This window comes from Heterodontus francisci, chromosome 5, assembly GCF_036365525.1.
Source record: "Heterodontus francisci isolate sHetFra1 chromosome 5, sHetFra1.hap1, whole genome shotgun sequence".
In the NCBI taxonomy this organism is placed as follows: Eukaryota; Metazoa; Chordata; class Chondrichthyes; order Heterodontiformes; family Heterodontidae; genus Heterodontus; species Heterodontus francisci.
In genome coordinates this window covers 139279552-139295619 of record NC_090375.1, presented here as the reverse complement: position 1 = coordinate 139295619, position 16068 = coordinate 139279552, and the positions used below count along the sequence as shown (strand labels likewise).

The following is a 16068-nucleotide window of genomic DNA, read 5'->3' as shown; positions in this document are numbered from 1 at the left end:
AACATTCAACCATCAACTTCAGCAGCAGACCTATCAGCTGTGGCTCAGTCAGTAGCACTTTTTCCTTTGAATTGAAAGGTTGTCAGCTCAAGTCTCACACTGAGATTTGAGTGTGAAAATCAAGGCTGGCACTCCAGTGCTGCACTGAGGAAATGCTGCAATGTCGGAGGTGCTGTTTTTTGAATAAGGTGTTAAACCAAGGCCCTTTCTGCTCTGTTACGTACATGTAAAAGATCCCATGGCACTATTTTGAAAGAGAGCAGGGGATTTATCTCCGATGTCCTGGCCAATATTTATCCCTCAATCAACAGAGTACCCAGTCATTATCTCATTGCTATTTGTGGGAACGCACTGGGCTGGATTTTAAGCGCCCAAAAATAGCAGCCCGCACGTATCGGGCGCGCACTGCCATGCTGCCATGATCTCCTGTGCGGCGGCTCATTTAAATACCCCAGTTAGCTAGCCCCCCCCCCCCCCCCCCCGCACACCCCCAAAATTAAGCGAAGTGGGCAGGCTCTCTGACACCAACAATGGCATCAGCTGCCTGTGTGCAGGCGCTAGCACCATTTTTAAAGCGCAACCAGCCCTGCTGGATAATTTAAATTTTTAAAGGGAACCAAGCCCGCCCCCCCCCCACTGTTCAAATCAAAATTCTGTCACCCTTTTCCCACCCCACAATAACAATAAAATTGAGTATCTGCCCTTCCCCCCCCCCCCCGCCAAATCACATAACTTACAAATATGACCTCCCCCTGCCCCAAACTGTTCAAAGTGCACAGTTCACCCCTTCCCACCATCCCCTACACTAATGAGAGTTTGACCACATTCCCCCCACCCTGCGCTAAAAATCTCACGTTCCCTCCGCCTTCCCCACCACTGAGGCGCCTGCTTTTCCCAAACGGGAAAGTGAAGGTGCAGGAGGACTGGCCACCGCTCTGAAGATCGCGGCCCGACCTTAGGATCGCTGGTAAGTTTATTTCATATGGTAAGCTGGTTCCTGCCACCTAGCGGTGGGGGGGCTGCCACGAAGCCTCGCCACCACCGGGAGATTTGAGCCCGGCACTTCTGGTGTCAGGCTCCATGGCGAGCCGCAGCCGGAATAATCTTCTGGCACCCCCTTCCCCACCACAGAGCCCGACATTGGGAGCCCATAAAATCCAGCCCACTGTGTGCAAATTGGCTGCTGCATTTCCTACATTACAACAGTGCCAACATTTCAAAAGTACTTAATTGGCTGTAAAGTGCTTTGGGACATCCTGAGGTCATGACAATTGCGATATAAATGTAAGTCTTTGATATATACTCATTAACACAGACCAGTTCATGAGCTTTACTGGATCAATATCCAGTCACATAATTGTTTATTGTGCTTCTGGAATGATGGTGCAAGGGCAAAACAAGATGATAATGAGACAAATATAGAAACAAAAGATGGGTCCAGAGAGGGTGTAATTACTTGCAACAGAATAGCATGGGGGAAGGAAAGCAGGGAAAATTTAACAAAGTGCCATGGCCCATGTAATTTGCTGGAGAAAAGGCAGTTGACCCCAGGGTTGCAGATCACCTCACCAGCTGTGCAGTGATAGGTAATCCCCACCCCAAGAACCAGCCCATACCTTCACCACTTCCAGCAGCTCTGAAGCAGACATTCTCCATTACCAACATTGAATTACCAGTATTAAATAAAAATGGGAGTGATGGTTAAGATCTAAATTTGTTAAACTCAATATTAAGGCCAGAAGGCTGTAAACTGGTTGGTAGAAAGTGAGGTTAGAGTAGGAGTGGGAGCACAGTGGTTAGCACCGCAGCCTCACAGCTCCAGCGACCTGGGTTCAATTCTGGGTACTGCATGTGTGGAGTTTGCAAGTTCTCCCTGTGACTGTGTGGGTTTTCGCCGGGCGCTCCGATTTCCTCCCAAAGCCAAAGACTTGCAGATTGATAGGTAAATTGGCCATTGTAAATTGCCCCTAGTACAGGTAGGTGGTAGGGGAATTGTGGGGATGTGGTAGGAATATGGGATTAATGTAGGATTAGTATAAATGGGTGGTTGATGGTCGGCACAGACTCGGTGGGCCGAAGGGCCTATTTCAGTGCTGTATCTCTAAATAAAGTGGTAAGTGACTGGAAGCTGAGGGACACACTTGCGGACTCAACGGAGATGTTCAGCAAAGCCATTACCCAAACTGCGCTTAGTCTTCATAATGTAGAGGAGACTGCATATTGAGCAGTGAATACAGAATACCAAGGTAGAAGAAATACACGTAAAAGTGGGGTGGAAGGTATGTTTTCTTCCCCCTTTCCCTGTTGCCTTGTTTAGTTCCTTTAAAGTGCTGTTTGTCTGTAATATTTTCTGCTCCTGAGAAACTTTGACTGATTGACTCCTGTTTTTCCACACATGCTGCCTGACCTGCTGAGCATTTCCAGTTTTCCTCTTTCTTTTTTTTTGCAAATATTGTTTGCTTTTCTGACATTTGCCACTTAGGTTCCTGGGAGTGAAAATCAACTTTGGCAGGGCTGCAAAATGGGCAATAGCGGATCAGCGATCTGTTATACGCCTTGCATGATTTTCCATGTTATTGACTAACCCTAACCTTCCCAACCACCTCCAAACTGGTTCAGATTAATACTAGTAGGTGATAATAAATATATTTTGTTGCCACTAATTTTGTCTACTTTGAAACTATTTAAACTCCAGTGACCAAGCTATGAAGAAAGCTTTGCTTGGAAGAAAGGTATCATCTATTATTTTTCTAACAGTTATGTGTTACTGTTTTCTCCCTCACCTATATACAATGGTTATCACTACAGCACACAACTGCAAACAGCCAGAGACACCTGCTCATACCAATGTAGTTGGAATGGATCTTCCTTCATTGGGTTATGTATTACTGTACACCTGTCAGCCTGGATTCTTCTTAGCTGGAGGATCAGAACACAGAGCGTGCAGGTCTGATGGGACATGGACAGGGAAATCACCCATCTGTCATGGTAAGATGTTTTTTTAAAAACCACTAATTTGGCTGTATCATTTTCACTGATCACATGAGCACAGAAAGTGTAAGGCTTTTGTTGAATGCCATGACAATTGTAGATGTACCACACAGATTCTATTACTGGGAAGTAAGAAGAGATAATTGCAATTTCCAGTTGTGCATTGGTCGATCACACTTTTCGAACTGCCATTTCAGATTTACACAAGGTTCCTTCTGTCAGCTTGCCAAATTTTGAAAAAGTCATATTATGCTTAGCCATAGTCAAATTTTGGTCTTTATGATCCAAATACATTCTTGTAAATAATATTAAAATAAGATGAAATTAATAATCACCCTTGCTATAGAAACCAATGATTCGCTGGCAGGAATATGGCTACCTGAAGCCAATTCTTAAGATCACAAAAATATCATACAGAAATCCATCTAGTTGTCACACTGATATGGCACTATTATATCTTCCAGTTAAAAAAAAATGAATTTAATTACTATTTTGAGGCTTTTGTAGCCCATGGTCAGTTCTATGATGAAGTAACAGATAGGATTGATGAAGGTAGTGCAGTGGATGTGTATATTGGACTTTCAAAAGCATTTTATAAAGTACCACTTATCAGACTTAGAAAGTAGAAGCATGCGTTATTAAAGGGGTGGTGGTAACTTGGGTGTGTGCATGACTAAGGGATAGCAGACAGAGGGTGGTGGTGAATGGATGTTTTGCTGACTGGAAAGATGTATGCAGTGAGGTCCTCAGGGGTCAGTACTAGGACCGCTGCTTTTCTTGTGGACAGGTGTAGGGAGTTAATGGATGATACAGACCTTGGCAATGTACTAAATAGGGAGCAGGACAGTAGCAGACTTCAAGAGGACACGGACAGACTGGTAGAATGGGCAGGCACATGGCAGATGCAGTTTAATACAGATAAGTGTGAAGTTATGCACTTTGGGAAGTAGAACATGGCGAGACAGTAAAGTCTAAATGATACTATTTTGAATGGGTTGCAAGAACAGCGAGACCTCTGCGTACATAGTCACAAATCTTTGAAGGTGGCAGGGAAAGTTGATAAGGCAATTAAAAAAGCTTATGGGATACTTGGCTCTGTAAGTAGGGGCATTGAATACAAAAACAAGAAAGTCATGCTGAACTGTTACAAATAATTGGTTTGGCCTCAGCTGGTGTACTGTGCACAATTCTGGGCACCACACTTTAGGAACACACTGGAGGGATCAGGATGATACCAGGGATAAGGGACTTCAGTTATGTAGACAGATTGGAGAAGCTGGAATTGTTCTCCAACAACAGAGAAGGTTAAGGGGTGACCTAATATACGTATGCAAAATTTTGCAGGGTTTTGACAGAGCATGTGGGAAGAAAGTGTTTCCTCTGACAAGTGGGTTGGTAATCCAAGGTCATAGATTTAAAATAATTGGCAAAATGGCTAAAGGGAAATGAGCAACATATTTTTCATACAGATTTTTAAGATCTGCAATGCACTAACTGAAAGATCAGATTGCATAGGAGCTTTCAAAAGGCAATTGAACATGAACTTGAAGGGGACTAATTTTAGGGTTATGGGGATAAAGCTGGTATGTGAACCAAATTGGACAGCTCTTTCAAAGACACAGGCACAAAAGGCCAAATGGCCTCCTGTACTGCAAGAGTCGATGATTCTAAGTAAATGAGCATTATGATGTTTGTACATAAAATAGTTTTGATGTCCATTGGTATTTTTCATATTTTTTGTAGAACCTAATTTTTAAAATAACAGATCCTTGACTTTCTGCTTGCCTTAAATTAGCATAAGTGCAGTGGAATGGACAGGTCTTCACCTATTGCAAAGGTGAGCTTTTAACTCCAACCAACATTTTGGAGTCAGATTCATTTAAATAATTATGGTGGGCTTCCCAGGTCTTGCCTAGGAGTGACCAAATGTTGGCTGCTGCAAACCTCTGATAGGAAACCCAAAAATGGCAGAGACAAGTGGAGAGCTGTTGGGTGTGGATTTCATGAGATTTTCTGTTGTCCATTGTAATTGTAGTGTAAAACCTAGACCCAGAATTTTAGCTTTGAAAAATGTATTATTGTGTAATTTGACAGAATATTTGTAAGTGATCCCCAGTTATCTGCTGCAACTTCAGTGGAAACCCTGGAGAAACTGCTGACCTGGCCATTTACTCTGTTTCTCCAAGGTTTATGTTGATCTTCTGCTGAAGTTATAGTGGACGATCTGGAGAACCCCTGTGGAAATTACTGGCATATGTATGGAAAGATTTATTGAAATTATACTTGAGAAATTTCTCATTTTTGATTTTCAAAGCTGGTTCAAAGAGATCAGAGAAGAGCAACAGACCCTCAATTGGAACCCCAAGCCCTAAACTAAATGGTAGGTCCATTTTATTAAAACATTGACAAATTTAGTTACCTCTTTGTGTGGATGAGGATGTTACCTTCCAGTAATTTGTTAGGACTCTTGCATTTTGTTTTAATACCAAACTATTTAGTTGCATTACAAGTATATTCAGTATCAAACTATGGACATAATAAAACATCTTAATATTGTAATATTTCACTAACTGTAAAAGATTATGACATACCATTGGCTTATATTCTATTGCAATCTTACTGTAGAAATTCCCTTGATTATATTTTCATTCAAATTGGGATTATTCTCTAATGGGGACATTTGATTATCCTATTTTTAGCTGATATTTTCTAAGATGCATATTAAAAATGTGACTGATAATAGAGGAAGCAAAAAGTAGCAAGTTAAAACTCACAGTTCAAATGGCATCCATATGTCATCTGATGTTTGTTCTTAGGGAGTTATAAAGTTCTCCTGATTACTGAAAATAAATTATAGCTCTAATACTCAGACCTGTAGCTTGCCTTCAAATGTATAACATTTTGTATTGAAGGCTTGTTTGTTCTATATGTCTGTGTTCAGTAATAAAATAAATATTTATATAGGTGCAAATACTTCCCAGTATCACCAAGGACAGTCTTTGTAAAGTGTTTCAAAACAAATTTTTACTTATTAAAAACAAAATCAGTACTTATTTCAATTTTTAGCAGTTTTTAGTGAGAATCTGTTATTGTATGAACACTGAAAAATGTCAAATAATATTCTTGTTAGTTCAGTAACAATTGGTTAGGGTTTCATTTTCCAAATAATGAATTATGAATACAAATCTAGCCCAAACTAACAAGATAAAAAGCATTCCTCCTAGCTAGCTGTAAGAAGCTTACAAAATTAATTTAGTCACTGTCAACCCATCCCCAGTAAGTATTAGTGGACAGCACATTTCTGTATAATTTAATGCCAAATTGTCAATCTTGATTGGAGAAACTAAATTATAAATAGTGGACTAGCAGGTGTTTTATTGAAATTTTGCTTAAGGCATACTGTTGATGCAGAGTCCAGGGAGTTTTAAAATCCATGGTGTACTTGAAGTTTAGATGCATGTACCGAGTTCAAAAAGTGGGAATATAAATAATTTAGCATCATTGATGTCCATAACTATAAGCACAAGATATAGCACACGTGCATAAAGCTTATATAGAAACTAAGGCATGTTTATTTTATTTAAATATTTGTCGATAATGTTTTTCACAGTGAATTCAAGAAAATGGTGAGGGGGATTAAATATGAGTGTGAACCAAAGCAGGTGGTGTCACATCGGTCCCTTGTAATATACTCCAACCGATATTCAGTTATGTTGGCTTCAGTAGAACTGAGCAATAGGAATGTTGTATAATGTTCGGCAATTGCGATTCTGTTTATTTTGCACCATGCCCAAGTCTGATTTCACCCCCATCTGTTAGTATTCTCTTAGTAATTTGTTAAGCTACACTTTAGACTTTCCGATTCTATTACTAAAGTTCTTCTAATTTTCAGTTCCAGATGATGTTTTTGCCCCAGATTATATTTGGAAGGGGTCTTATAATTACAAAGGAAAGAAGCAGCCCATGACATTGACCGTTACTAGTTATAACACCTCAACGGGCAGAGTAAATGCCACTCTCACAAACAGTAACATGGAGCTGCAGCTTTCAGGTACAGATCTATCAATAATATTTCTGAAACAAAGCTGGGTGTTCAATAAATTCTGTAAAGTTGGGCAGTGGGGGGGAGGCATTTTCTCTTTACCTGGCACTGACAACTGCACTTCCAGCAGCTTTCTTCTGGAGAGTGATCAGGATTGGGAAACCTGACTGATTTTCAATTGCCAAACTTAGAGGGCTGGATTTTGTTCCCAACCCGATGTCGGGTTCCATGGCCGGGGGTGGGGGGGTGGTGGGTGGTGGCAGAGAATCGGAGCGGTAATGGCTGTCATGGAATCTGACGCCAGGAATGCCAGGCCTGATCTTCCCGGGGATGGGATAGGCCAACATCAGCCTTCCTGCCCAGAAGCCAGTTGAGGCCCTTAAGTGGCCTATTGACTGCCAATTAAGGGCCCCGCCGCCTCTGGGATCTTACCAGAAGTGGGGGGGAGGGTGGGGGGTGCTGTGGGGAGCCTCTGCTGCGTGGGGAGGATGCCTTGAAAAATGAGGCATCCTCTCTGCGGGCTTGGTGGGCGGGGTTCCCTCCTTCGTGGGCAATTCATCGCCCATGGAGAACACCCTCAGGAACCACTGTACCCCCGGGAGCCCCCTCCCCCTGGACCAAACGCCCAAGCCCCCTCACCTGGGCCTTCTGGACCGGCCCCGGCAATCCAACCTCACCTACTTCTTGTCCGAGGTTCCACCGCTGTGCCTGGGTCTGAGGCCTCTGCAGTACCAGCAGTGGCCACTGCTCCTGGTGGTGCTGCCGATGCTGTTGAGCTGCCGGCACTTAGGCCCGCAGTACTTGTGGGTGGGATTCCTGTCCCTATTAAGTGTTTAAAGGGATGGAGATCCCGCCTCCTTAAACTTTGACCCCAAAAGACCAGAGGATCGTTCCAGGGATCAGAAAAAAATGCAGATGCAGGGTTCACCCTGTCTTTTCAGCCTGGCGTCAGGAGCCTCGCCTCCTGTATCAAATCGAGCTTAGAGTTTCTGAGGCCAGTTGTCGACTCTACATTCAGTACTAGCTTTGATCAATTAATTCAACACAAACTGGACTCAAATCTATCACCTTCCTGGTCTGCAAAGCTCTGCTGCTCACTTGGATAAACTTGCTGAGCCCTTATGGAAGTTTTCATTACCTTCTGCAGTAAAGTGGATAAGTGAAAATATGACTTAGCCTAGAAGGCAGACATTATTCTGTACAGTGATGTCCACTGTATTGTTGTTTATAATTTTAAAAATTGGACCAACCGGTCTGTGCCTGTGCTTATACTTCCCAGAGTCTCTTTCTCGTCTAATTACCTCTTCCCACCTCACTCCTAAAACCTTTTATATGTTTCAGAATTTTAAATACCTGTATCAAGTCTTCCTATCCATGTCTGTCACAGTTCACTGAGTCTTTTCTAACGTATCTATATCCTTTATGTGGTTGAGTAACTAAAACAGCACATGCCCATTGTCAGTATAATTTATTCGGATTTACATTCTAATGGCTTCCAAATGCACCCAGTACCGATTTGCTTTATTAAAAACTGTATCAATCTGTGATCAGTTCAAAAATCCTCTCCCATTTCAGCCTTTGTCGTGCAAAAGTAGAATAGACGCTTTTATGTTTATACATATTTAGTGTTATCTCTTTTTATGTGCATTACCTTTCATTTTTCCGCATTAAATTTGATCTACAGCTGATCTACATAAATGGTCTAAGTCTTTCTGATGATAATCCATTTCCTCTCCTCATTATCTGCATACAGTGCTTTGTGCCAGCAGAAAGCTTAATATTTTTTTTACTGAAACTATATCATTCTCAAATATCATGCAAAGCAGTTAACCCGGAACAGATTGCTCCAGAATAACACTTTGTCCCTAGAGAAGTAGCTTCCATTCATTCCAACATTTTAACTTCTGTTCCTGAACCAATATGTAATTTATTCCATAAACTCACCTTGCTAGTGTCACTTGTGGTACTTTGTCAAAGCCTTCTGAATACTAAATAAACAACATTTACTAGATTGCCCTTACCCAATAACTTAATTGCTTCTCTAAGATAATTACAGTAGGTTTGTAAGGCGTGAATTCTTATTTCTGAAGCCATGTTGCCTACTTCCAATATTACCTATGTTCTTTAAATGCTCAATGATGGATCCAAGATTTTTCCCCGCTGTGAATGTTTGGCTGAGTTGCAATTGCAGGAAGACCCTACTGTTGTATTTAGGTACAACTGCACTTTGAAAAATATCAACCAAAGCATTACTAATTTCTTCCATTAATTCCATCAGAATGCTAAAATATATCCCATCTAATCTGGGAATCTTATGGTCATTTATTTTTCAGGTTTCTGCTTAACATGTCCAGGTGACTGTTTTCTATCTGTTATTTTAGCAGAGTCATTAACCCATTTAAAATATATGAATTAAGGGGTGTGATTTTTTTTAAAGCAGATAAGAATGTCATACAATTACATTGTGTCATTTTGAGACTTCTAGGTGTTATGAATTGCAATCCCATTTACAATGAAAGGGATTTATCTGAAGTTCTAATTTGCAAAAACTGATGTGAAGAATCCATTCAATATCTCTGCATATCCGAATCATCCATCAAGTCAGGCAGCATCTGTGGGAGAGAGAAACAGAGATAATGTTTCAGCTTAATAACCTTTCATCAAAATTGGGAAAAGTTAGAAATGTAGTAGGTGAAAGGGGGGAGTGGGGGAAAGAACTAAAGGGAAGTTCTGTGATAGGGTGAAAGACAGGCAACATTAAATGACAAAAGAGTTGGTGGTGCAGGGCCCAAGGGAGTGGTAGTGGAAAAAGTAAAGAAACAATAGATGTGTCCAGAGGAGGTGTGAACGGCAGAATAGTGAACAGCTGTTATCCAAAGGCAAAAACAAGAGTAGAACCAAAATGTGCAAAGATAAAGGAAAGACAATGGGGGCAGAAATTATAGCCTAAAATTGTTGAACTCAGTGTTGACTCAGGAAGGTTGTAAAGTGCCTAATCAAAAGATAAGGTGCTATTCCTTGAGCATAAGTTGAGCTTCATTCGAACACTGCAGGAGGCCAAGGACAGAGAGGTCAGCATGAAAGCAAGGTGGAGAATTCAAATGACGGGCAGAGATTACGGTCTGAAATTGTTGAACTCAATGTCGAATCTGGAAGACTGCTTCTGTTATGTCTTCATTTGTCCTCAGTAGAGGATTCTACCTCTCTCTATCAGCCCCCATCATGGTTGACAGAGCCCTCGACCCTGTGTCCATCCCATTTCCTTTACTTCTGCTTTCACCACCTCCCCTTCCTCCCAGAACCATGATAGAGCTCCCTTTGTCCTGGCCTTCCACCCTACCAGCATCCCAATTCAATTGATCATCCTCCGCCATTTTCATCACCTCCCGTGTGATGCCACCACCAAGCACGTCTTCCCCTCGACTCTCCTTTTAGCATTCCAAAGGGACCGTTCCCTCTGTGACACCTGGTCCACTCCTCAGTCTCCCCCAATACCCCTCCCCTTCCCACATCCCCCTTTCATGCAAGCGCAGTAGTTGCAACACCTGCCGTTTTACCTCCTCTCTCCTCACCGTTCAAGGACACAAACATTTCTTCCAGATGAAACAGCAATTTACATGTACTTCTTTCAATTTAGTGTACTGTATTTGCTGCTCACAATGCGGTCTGCCGTGCATTTGGGAGACCAAATGCAGATCGGATGACTGCTTTGCAGAACATCTCTGTTCAGTCTGCAAGCGTGACCCCAAGCTTCCGGTCGCCTGTCATTTTAATTCTCCACCTTGCTCTCACACTGCATCTCTGCCCTTGGTCTCCTGCAGTGTTCCAGTGAAGCTTAAGGTCAGCTCAAGGAACAGCACCTCATCTTTGAATGACAGCTTCTGGACTCAACTGTGAATTCAGCAATTTCAGACCATAATCTCTGCCCCATTTTGTTTCCTTTTTCTTTGCAGTTTTTGTTTTACTCTGGTTTTTCTCTTGCTTTTGTTTTCAGGTGTTCATCATTCTGCCATTCACACCTCCACTAGACACTTCTTTTGATTCTTTATTCGCCCCGTTACCACTCGCTTTATCCATGCATCGTCAACTCTTTTGTCATTTAATTTCTCCTGTCTTCCATCCTAACACAGACCTTCCCTTCTGACTTTTTCCACTCTTCCTCCTTTCACTTGCTTAAAACTATTGCATCTCTAACTTTTCGTGGTTCTGATAAAAGTCATCAAACAAAACGTTAGCTCTGCTTTTCTCTCCACAGATGCTCCTTGACCTGCTGACTATTTTCAACATTTTCTGTTTTTATTTCAGATTTGCAGCATCCATAGTGTTTTGCTTTGATCCTGATCATCCATAATCGCATAATGCAAATTGTCCCCCAGTGGACCTGACTGTTTCTTGACCTATGATTAACTTAGTTCTAAAGCACTTTTAATTCTCTTCAGCTGCCCTGTGTAATTTGTGTCTCTGTTTTTCTTTATCATATTTTAATATTTTATTCATGTGTGTTTCATTTGAGTTCCAATCCATCCTTATTTTCCATCCCCTTGTATTTTTTTTACCAGGAATTTCTGCCTGTTTTCAGGTTCCTTATAATTTCCTTGTTAAACTGCAATATTCTAAGTCTGCTGTGTTACTCTTTTTCAAAACAGATTATATTTGCTTTCCCGATCTTGTGTAATAACCTTAATCAGACTGCAGTTTTCTTGTGTTGTTCTATTTTTAAGTATGGTTTCCCAAATAAATTTCACTAAAACTCTCCTTTTAAGTCCAAAGTTTTCTCTTTCAAAGCTTGTTGTTGTTGTTTTAGATCTCAGCTTTGCAAACAACATGTCGTCTAACAAAGTCATTAATTGTGAGATTCCAGATACTGTCAACATCCAAGCTACTAGCCAGTTCAGGTGGATTGCTAAATACTAAATCCAATGTAGCCTCTGCTCTAGTTGCCTAACTTACATGTTGTGTGAAGAAAAAATCCCTGGCTGCCTCAGTGAATTTGTTTATATTTTCATTCTCCTTTTCAGTTGTTCATGATCTTTCTTTATAGGTCGATCCTTGCAAAACATATTATACAGGGCCAGATTTTCCAGTCTGTGGTGCAACCAGTCGGTGTTCGCTGCTGACATTGAAACAAAGTACAAACCTACCTATTGTGATCCCCATGGCAACAATCTCTGTTTGAAGGAGGAAGGATTCCTTCCCACCATAGGCTTCAGCAATACCCAGCAGCGCTGTGTAACACGAGTGGCAGTTGTAGATGTGGCTTCTAGTCACTGCACCACAAAATCTGCATGTACCTGGCTGCTTCAGTTAAAAGGCACAGGACCAAAGGAATAAATCAGATTTATTTGACATGATTCATTTTTATAAACTTAAAAATGTAGATATATTTCGAAAAAGTGCATTAATTTTGATCAGAACCATTTTCATGCACATTTTGAGGAAGTCAGATAAATTATTTTTTTAAAGTGATATACATTGAAATATTTAAAAAGTCTGATAAATCATGCTGAAGTCATAGATTTTACTTTTCAACAAGATTTATCAGACTTTTAAAAGGTTTCATGTTGACCTTTTAACAAGATTTATCTAACTTGTTTAAAAAGGGATTTACATTAAAACAATTAAAATGTATGATAAATCTTCTTAAAACATTTTAAAAGTCAGATTAATGTTCTTAAAATGGTTTCAAAGATTCTTTCCTGTGTGAACCTCCATATTAAGTATTCACAAAATGAGAAGAGGGCCCTTAATGCCTGGAAATAGCATGTCTAAAATTTTAAGGTGGGAAGAATTCATAATTATTAGGCATTTAGCCCAAATTAATACTGGTTCCATACCTACTAATGGAACCAGCCCACCCTCAGGAGTAGCATCGATTGGCTCACTGCAATTTCGGATTTATGGCTATACTGTGCATGTCTCCAGATGTTGCCAGGCCTCTGCACTGTCCAGTAACGGCGAGCACTGAATAACTCACACCTGTTGGTACCGCAAAATCTGGGGCACTGTCTGAGTTTCAACTCTTGGCCATCCTCTAAAGTCAGCCAGATTCTGAGGTGCCATTAATATCAATATTCACAATAGTTGCATATGCCTCTGACTTTATTCCTAATTTTTTTTTAAGTCTACCATTTTTACTTAATCTTCTTGCTATTGATGTGATTAATCTCCTTTTTGTTTCTTGTAACCTTCCTCCTGCTTTAATAGTTTACATGTTGTCTAAGTTCTTGGCAAGTAAATTATACTAGTACAAACATACAAACATACGAATTAGAAGCAGGAGTAGGCCACTCAACCCCTCGAGCCTGCTCTGCCATTCAATAAGTTCATGGCTGAACTGATTACTCCACATTTCCACCTACCCCTGATAACCTTCCACCCCCTTTCTTATCAAGAATCTATCTACCACTGCCTTAAAAATATTCAAAGACTCTGCTTCCACTGCCTTTTGAGGAAGACAATTCCCAAAACTCACGACCCTCTGAGAGAAAAAAATTCTCCTTATCTCTGTCTTAAATGGGCCACCCCTTATTTTTAAACAGTGGCCCCGAGTTCGAGATTCTCCTACAAGGGGAAACATCCTTTCCACATCCACTCTGTCAAGACCCCTCAGGATCTTATATGTTTCAATCAAGTCGCCTCTTACTCTTCTAAATTCCAGTGGATACAAGCCTAGCCTGTCCAATCTTTCCTCATAAGACAACCCACCCATTCCAGGTATTAGTCTGGTAAACCTTCTCTGTACTGCCTCCAACGCATTTACATTCTTTCTTAAATAAGGAGACCAGTACTGCACACAGTACTCCAGATGGGGTCTCACCAATGCCCTGTATAGCTGAAGCATAACCTCCCTACTTTTGTATTCAATTCCCCCCGGAATAAACAATAACATTCTATTAGCTTTCCTAATTATGTGCTATACCTGCATACTAACCTTCTACGATTCATAAACAAGGACACCCATATCCCTCTGCATCTCAGAGTTCTGCAATCTCTCACCATTTAGATAATATGCTTCTTTTTTATTCTTCCAGCCAAAGTGGAGAAGTTCCCACTTTCCCACATTATACTTCATTTGCCAGGTCTTTGCCCACTCACTTAACTTATCTATATCCCTTTGTAGCCTCCTTATGTCCTCTTCACAACTTACTTTCCTACCTATCTTTGTGTCATCAGCAAATTTAGCAGCCATACCTCTAAGTCCCCTTCTTCTAAGTAATTTATATAAACTGTAAAAAGTTGAGGCCCCAGCACAGATCCCTGCAGCACACCACTCTTTACATCTTGCCAACCAGAAAATGACCCATTTATGTCTACTCTCTCTTTCCTGTTTGCTAGCCAATCTTCTATCCATGCCAATATGTTATGCCCCTCCACCATGAGCTTGTATTTTCTGCAATAACCTTTCATGTGGCACCTTATCAAATGCCTTCTGGAACTCTAAGGTTCCCCTTTATCCACAGCACATGTAACTCCCTCAAAGAACTCCAATAAATTGGTTGAACATGATTTCCCTTTCACAAAACCATGTTGACACTGCCTGATTACTTTGAATTTTTCTAAATGCCCTGCTATAACATCTTTAATAATAGCTTCTAACATTTTCCCTCAGACAGATGTTAAGCTAACTGGCCTGTAGTTTCCTGCTTTCTGTCTCCCTCACTTTTTGAATAAAGGAGTTACATTCACTATTTTCCAATCTAAAGGAACCTTCCCCGAATCTAGGAAATTTTGGAAAATTAAAACTAACGCATCAACTATCACACGGACCACTTCTTTTAACACCCTAGGATGAAGTCCATCAGGACCCAAGGACTTGTCAGCCCACAGCTCCAACAATTTGTTCAGTACCACTTCCCTGGTGATTGTAGTTCCTCCCTCCCTTCCGTTTCCTGACTTACAGCTAATACTGGGATGTTACTTGTATCCTCAATAGTGAAGATCGAAGCAAAATATCTGTTTATTTCATCTGCCATCTCCTTATTATCCATTATTAATACCCCAGACCCGCTTTTTATAGGACCAATGCTCACTTTGTTAACTTTAAAAAATATATCTATAGAAACTCTTACTATCTGTCTCTATCTTGCTAGCTAGCTTTCTCTTGTACTCTAATTTTACCTTCCTTATCAATCTTTTAGTCATTCTTTGCTGTTTTTTATATTCTGCCCAATCTTCTGACCTGCCTCCCATTTTTGAGCAATTATATGCTTTTTCTTTAAGTTTGATACTATCTTTAACTGTTTGAGTTAATCATGGAAGATGGGTCCCACCCTTGGAATTTTTCTTTCTCATTGAAATGTATCTATTTTGAAATATCCCCTTAAATGTCTGTCATTGCATCTCCATGCACCTATTCCTTAACCTGATTTGCCAGTTCATTTAGCGAGCTCAGCTTTCATGCCCTCATAATTGCCCTTATTTAAGTTTAAAATACTAGTCTTGGAACCACTCTTCTCTCCCTCAAACTGAATGTAAAATTCAATCATATTATGATTGCTACTATCTAGGAATGCCTTAACTATGAGGTCATTAATTAATCCTATCTTGTTGCACAATACCCAGTCTAGTATAGCCTGCTCTCTGGTTGGCTCCAGAATGTATTGTTCCAAGAAATTATCCCAAAAACATTCTATGTACTCCCTCATCTAGGCTACCTCTGCCCATCTGATTTTTTCCAGTCTATATGTCGGTTAAAATCCCCCATAATTATCGCAGTACCTTCCTGACAAGCTGCCATTATTTCTTCCGTTATACCCTATACCACAGTGTGGTTATTGTGAGGTGGCCTACACATCACTCCCACAAGTGACTTCTTGCCTTTATGAATTCTCATTTATGCCCAAACTGCTTCTACATCCTGGTCTCCTGAACTTGGGTTATCCCTGTCTATTGTGCTACCATCCTTAATTAACAGAGCTGACCCTCCATCTGTCCTTCCTAAATGCTTCCTTGAATATTCAGGTCCCAATCTATGTCGTCCTGCAGCCTTGTCTTTGTAATGGCTATTAGAACGTACATATTTATTTCTATTTGTG

At 40.7% G+C, this 16068-nt stretch overlaps 1 protein-coding gene across 1 annotated transcript in view; it reads left to right on the top strand.

The window, feature by feature from the left end:
* Positions 1 to 16068, top strand: part of csmd3b (CUB and Sushi multiple domains 3b) — a 2327439-nt gene that overhangs the window by 2288983 nt on the left and 22388 nt on the right. The window contains exons 64-66 of the mRNA XM_068032163.1: positions 2809 to 2988; positions 5306 to 5371; positions 6884 to 7042. Coding sequence (XP_067888264.1) covers positions 2809 to 2988; positions 5306 to 5371; positions 6884 to 7042 — 405 coding nt within the window. The remainder of the gene's footprint in view (positions 1 to 2808; positions 2989 to 5305; positions 5372 to 6883; positions 7043 to 16068) is intronic.